The sequence below is a fragment of the Hippocampus comes genome, unplaced genomic scaffold (assembly GCF_001891065.2).
Source record: "Hippocampus comes isolate QL1 unplaced genomic scaffold, H_comes_QL1_v1.1 C16555914, whole genome shotgun sequence".
Lineage (NCBI taxonomy): Eukaryota > Metazoa > Chordata > Actinopteri > Syngnathiformes > Syngnathidae > Hippocampus > Hippocampus comes.
In genome coordinates this window covers 1-534 of record NW_017834170.1, presented here as the reverse complement: position 1 = coordinate 534, position 534 = coordinate 1, and the positions used below count along the sequence as shown (strand labels likewise).

The following is a 534-nucleotide window of genomic DNA, read 5'->3' as shown; positions in this document are numbered from 1 at the left end:
GATGACGCGGCCCGGGATGTCCTTGCAGTAGCCGACGCGGTTGAGGGAGGAGCCCAGGGAAAGGTCGTAGAAGTCCACGGCGCTCTCGGCGCACCCCGCCGCCAGGAAACGGTTGTCCGGGCTGAACCTAGCGGGGACCCGCCACGCAAAGGCGCACCTCGCTCATTCTCCACGCGTCGGACATTTCCGTGCAAAAACTCAATCGGCGACGTCAACGGCGCTTCCTTCACACCGTACGCGCTCAGAATTCATCCACGCATTCCTTTTCCAGCCATCGTCCGGTTATCGCGATAGCTTTGGCGGCCCGGGGTCCTCCGACGGGACGCCCGAGCCGCTCGGACGCGCGCGGAGAAGCGGCCGGGACGCACCGTACGTCCTGGATGGCGCCGCTGCGGTCTCGCTTCTTGCCCCAGACGCTGAGCGAGTTGACCAGCAGGACGAGCAACTCCCCGTTCTCCATGCCGATGGAAAGCATCTCGCCGTTGGGGCTGTACGCCGCGCACTTGGCGGGATGGCCCAGGGTCACCTTGTTCA

General features: G+C 65.4%; 1 protein-coding gene across 1 annotated transcript; it reads right to left on the bottom strand.

Annotated features, from left to right (window-relative positions):
- Nucleotides 1–6: 6 nt before the first annotated feature.
- On the bottom strand, nucleotides 7–528 carry LOC109508730 (echinoderm microtubule-associated protein-like 6; the record flags this gene model as incomplete). Its single annotated transcript, XM_019858720.1, has 2 exons — nucleotides 369–528; nucleotides 7–127 (listed from the first exon to the last, which is right to left on the bottom strand). Coding segments are annotated over exons 1-2 (228 nt in total), but the record flags the coding sequence as incomplete, so codon positions are not given.
- Between the last annotated feature and the right edge of the window lie 6 nt (nucleotides 529–534).